Source organism: Carlito syrichta, unplaced genomic scaffold, assembly GCF_000164805.1.
Source record: "Carlito syrichta isolate Samal-C Ts95f unplaced genomic scaffold, Tarsius_syrichta-2.0.1 Scaffold312151, whole genome shotgun sequence".
Classification (NCBI taxonomy): domain Eukaryota; kingdom Metazoa; phylum Chordata; class Mammalia; order Primates; family Tarsiidae; genus Carlito; species Carlito syrichta.
The window spans coordinates 120271-125029 of record NW_007256247.1 but is presented as its reverse complement, the minus strand read 5'-3'; the positions used below and the strand labels follow the sequence as shown (position 1 = coordinate 125029).

Genomic DNA, 4759 nt, shown 5'->3' with positions numbered 1-4759 from the left:
TGGTGGCCGGGAGCAGCCACTGCACTCCAGTCTGGGCGACCGAGTGAGACTCCAACTCAAAAAAAAAGACGCATTCCAGGCTGAGGAGAAAATGTAGGAAAAGGCAAGGAGATGGGAAAATGCCAAGAGTGTGGTAACAGTTTTTCTGTTCTACTACAGAGCAAAATAGGACACAGAGATGAGAATGGAAAATGTGGACAAATGTTCAGGTTCAAGGCAGAGGTTCAGAGGTGGACTGACCACTTTGTGTTAGACCCACTGGGGCAATCAAAGTAGAATCCCCCACTTTGATGACATTCTCATTTTAATCTCAAGCCCAAGCATCTCCTTGTTGGTGTCTCCATGGCCAGTCAGCTCCTGGATAGAAGAGGGGAATACATGGGCCGCTTGCCCTGCTCATTCATTCAGGGCCTTCAAGGTAAATTTCAGTCCATCATAGGCTGTGAGCGACCTGAAGGAAACACAGGGAGGCTCCAGAGAAATGACATTGTGGGGGAGGGGCTAGCAGGAATTCTGAGGACATCCAGGGATGGCAGACACCACAGGATTGTCAGTTTAGAGATGACATACTTCATGGACTGTTATTTCTTGCCAAGGTCTGAACATGTACCAAGTTCCTACCACTAGGATCCTATTCAGTCTAAAAAAATCCAGATAGAGAAGCCAGCCTGTCCCCTGAGCATCTCTGCCTCCCCTCAGAGATCTTCAGTCTGTTTTCTCTTGACCCCCAGGATCAGACAAGAGTGCAGAGCACCAGTCTCAGAATCAAAGAAGAAATGAGTGATCCTCACCCTTTGGAAGAGGTGGGCTGGGTGCAGCTTGAGGGGAGGGAAATATATGGGGAGAAGGGAACCAAGGATCTTAATGTTTTGCAAAGAGTGGAGAGAATGAAAAAGCTCATTACCCGGAAACAGACCTAGAAAGTGCTTTGTGATCATTCAGATAACAAAAAAAGACTCAGAGATGGAACTCAAATTGAGGGGTCAAGGAAGACCCAGCTACATCTGTCTGCAAAGATCAAATTCTTATCACTATGGTACTCAGCGCCCTGCTTCTCTTCTGAAAAAAAAAATCTGACCCCAGTATTCTTCTTCCTCAGAAAAGGTAGGATAGGATCTCAATATTCTCTTCAGAAACTCTAGGACCTTTGAAGGTGAGGAAGTAATAGAGAAAGACTCAGAACACTTTAGGAAAGGCAGGCGATGCCACCAAATATGACAACTGGAGGGGATCTCCAAAATCCCCCATACACTCACTGACTTTATTTGGAAACGGAGACTCAGACAGGAGCAGTGACTTGACCAAGTTCACATCAGGCTAAAACAGAGCTGGATCCCAAACTGGGTTGCCAGATTAGCTGAATAAAAATAAAGGATACCCAATTAAATTTGAATATTATATCAATGACAAATAATGTGTCTAGTATAAGTATATCCCGTACAATATTTGGGATATACTTACACTAAAAACATCCTTTTTTTTTTTATTTGAAACTTGAGTGTATCTGAGCTTCCTGTATTTTATTTGGCAACCCTATCCCAGACCTCGTTTAACCACATCTGCTTCTCCTTGAACTTCTTCTTGCTGGTTTTTGTCATCCATGGCTCAGGAGGTATATGATATGTCAGGTGCCCGCCTGGCCCTAACACTGTGTGTCACCAAAGCCCGAGAAGGTTCAGAGGAAGACTTGGATGCCCTGGAATACATGTTTCAGCAGCTGAAATTTGAAAGCATCATGAAAAGAGATCCCACTGCTGAGGTATCGGGTTGCCAACTGAAGACCAAGGAGGGGAAGGGATTGGGTGACATGGGTGGGCTCTAGGGACCTGCTTGAGTCTGATTAATCTTCTCACTCCAGCAATTCCAAGAAGAGTTGGAAAAATTCCAGCAGGCCATAGACACCTGGGAAGGACCCGTCAGTTGTGCCTTCGTGGCGCTCATGGCCCACGGGGAGGAAGGACTCCTCGAGGGGGAAGATGGGAAGATGGTCAAGTTGGAGAACCTCTTTGAGGTCCTGAACAACAAGAATTGCCAAGCCCTGAGGGCCAAACCCAAGGTGTACATCATCCAGGCCTGTCGAGGAGGTGGGGACAAACTCAAGAACACAGAGTCTGTGCTTTTTTGTTTGTTTTCTGGGTTTTTTTTTTTAATACCCACTCTTTAGACACTGAAGAGAAAATAATTTTTTATTTTGTTTTTATGTATTTTATTTATTTATTTTCTTGAGTTGGAGTTTCATCTCACTTTGTCACCCAGGCTGGAGTGCAGTGACATCATCCCAGCTCACCACGGCCTCAGCCTCCTGGGCTCAGGCTATCCTTCTGCCTCAGCCTCCTGAGTAGCTGGGACTATCGGCATGTACCACCATGCCCAGCTAATTGTAATTTTTTGTAGCAACATGGTCTCACTGTGTTGCCCAGGCTGGTCTTGAACTCCTGGCATCAAGCAATCCTCCCACTTCAGCCTCCCAAAGTGCTGGGATTACAGGCATGAGCCACCAGGCCCAGTTGAGTCTGTTTTTGATCCAACTCAATTCCAGATCCAAAGCTCCCAGCCAAGCTTGGCATACCACCAGACCATCTAGGATCTCCTCCTTGCCTTATCTTTCTCTTTGACTTTGCCTTTTCCTCTTCTTAATGTTTTAGAACAAAAGGACCCTGGAGAAACAGTAGGTGAAGATGAGATGGTGATGATCACCCAGACCATCCCAACATACACAGACATCCTACATATCTACTCCACGGTGGAAGGTATGAGCTCCCAGTTGACCTGGGGTGACCTCTACTTGTTCCCCTCGCCTGCTGCTCCTGACCCCCAAACCTCTCCTCCAAGAGCCACTCCCTTCTAGGGTTCCCTCCACCCACTCTCTGGAGCTCCCCTGAGCTCACTTCTCTGGAATCCCCCAGGGCACATCTCCTACAGACATGAGCAGAATGGCTCCTGCTTCATCCAGACCCTGGTTGATGTGCTCACAAACAGGAAAGGTCCCATCTTGGAGCTTCTGACAGAGGTGAGTTGAGTCAAGGTATCTGGGACCCCCACCCAGGTGGAGCAGGGTGCAAGCAGAGTGGACTAAGTCTCCTCCAAGCCTCTCTCCATGTCCTCCAACCCAGGTTCCAACACAGAAACTAGGATGACCACCTCCCAACAACTTTCCCTAGTGTGGGGAATCCCAAAGCCCGTGGAATATGAGAGAGCTTCAGTGAAATACAGATAAGCCTCTATAAACAAACCCCTAAAGTTTTTGTTTGTTTGTTTTAAAGATATGAAGTACAAGTCAGGTACATAAACGGTCTACGTACAGGTGAAGTTGGGTCTCTCAACAGACCTCAATTCTCCTGGAGTAAGATCATGCACTATTATTGAAGTTCTCCCCAGCAGTATACCACTACTAATCCCTTTCTTGTAGTATTATGATCAGTGTTCAAGGTCCACTTATGAGAGAGAACATGTGGCACTCAGTTCTTTTTTTCTGTGATCAATCACTGAGTATGATAGATTCTAAATCCATCCAAGTTGCTGCAGAGTTCACAGTTTTGTCCTTCTTTATGGCTGTGTACTATTCCATTGTGTATATGTACCACATTTTAAAAAATCCAGTCCAGTTTTGATGGGCAGCACAGTTGGTTCCATGTTATTGCTATTGGGTCCAGCCAATGACTTCATAGAAACCTTGGTATATAAGGGGACCATAAAGGTCTCTCATTGTAAGACACAGATACCATGGGCCCTGTTCTCTGACCTTTTCCCCATAAGCCATTACACTGACTCCCAGGAGTCCAGCCTCCAAGTGACCACACCTGTTGCTGCAGGTGACACGACGGATGGCAGAAGCAGAGCTGGTTCAAGGGGGAAAAGTGAGGAAGGTGAACCCTGAAATTCAAAGCACCCTCCGGAAACGGCTCTATCTGCAGTAGGAGCAGAAAGGATGAGTTGGGGATCTCCTTCAAGTGCTCTCTTTGCCCTACAGAAATTCAAAGGCTGCTCTCACCAATCCCCAAGATCTTCTCTTCTCAAAGCTAAATGACAATCTCAGACCAGTCCTCCTTTAAACTATGTCTCTCCTACTTAGAGCAAGTCATCCAAAACTTAGCACAAAGCAGGCAGCAACATTAACATTCCCTCCATCGGGCTGGACTCTCTACCTCTCTTAATGCAACCTAAGTGTGCATTCTCTTATCCCACTTCCTGTCCGTTCTCCCATTCTCTTCTTTCTCCCTTGAAGCAGAAACTGGACAAAGCTCAAGATTTTCCACTGACAAACTAATGCCCACTCATCCCCTCCAACCCTAATCAAACCTTTGCTGCCTTCTGCATTTCACCCGGAGGTACAACCTCCTCCTGAGCCTACAACATTACTGTCTTCCATTTTCCTCCCATACTCTGCAGATTTCATAAGGTAAGAACTATTCTCTCCCAGGACCCTTCTTCCTTGGCTAGCAAGTTGGTGTCTTGACACCTTTCCCCTCCTGGCTCATGGCCTCTCCCTGGATAATGGAGTTATCTCCTGCTCTTCTGTGTCTCTTTCTCCTAATGCCCCTCCCCGCAAGGCCCTGGACTCTGCCCTCTCTCCAAGAAAATCCATCCACTGATCAATTCGCTCCATTTTAACTTTTGACTACTCTGAATCCAAGCATGTTGAAGCTATGACAAATTCCCCGGTGCCACCCTGTTACTTTTTTTTTGAGTTGGAGGTTCACTCTGTCGCCCAGACTGGAGTGCAGTGGCAGCCACTGCAGCCTCGACCTGCTGGGCTCCG

The 4759-nt window shown here is 46.8% G+C and overlaps 1 protein-coding gene across 1 annotated transcript; it reads left to right on the top strand.

The window, feature by feature from the left end:
- The first annotated feature begins 776 nt into the window (after positions 1-776).
- CASP14 (caspase 14) lies at positions 777-3917 on the top strand. The gene is made up of 6 exons (XM_008069636.1): positions 777-803; positions 1610-1759; positions 1859-2084; positions 2646-2750; positions 2907-3010; positions 3813-3917. The coding sequence occupies exons 1-6, from the start codon at positions 777-779 to the stop codon at positions 3915-3917; spliced, it is 717 nt and encodes a 238-aa protein (XP_008067827.1).
- Positions 3918-4759: the final 842 nt, after the last annotated feature.

Bases quoted from the DNA above. Each gene is read 5' to 3' on its own strand.
- CASP14 (XM_008069636.1), top strand. From the start codon at position 777: ATGAGTGATCCTCACCCTTTGGAAGAG. The intron at 804-1,609 runs GTGGGCTGGGTG...TCCATGGCTCAG, and splicing joins ATCCTCACCCTTTGGAAGAG to GAGGTATATGATATGTCAGG. The intron at 3,011-3,812 runs GTGAGTTGAGTC...CTGTTGCTGCAG, and splicing joins TCTTGGAGCTTCTGACAGAG to GTGACACGACGGATGGCAGA.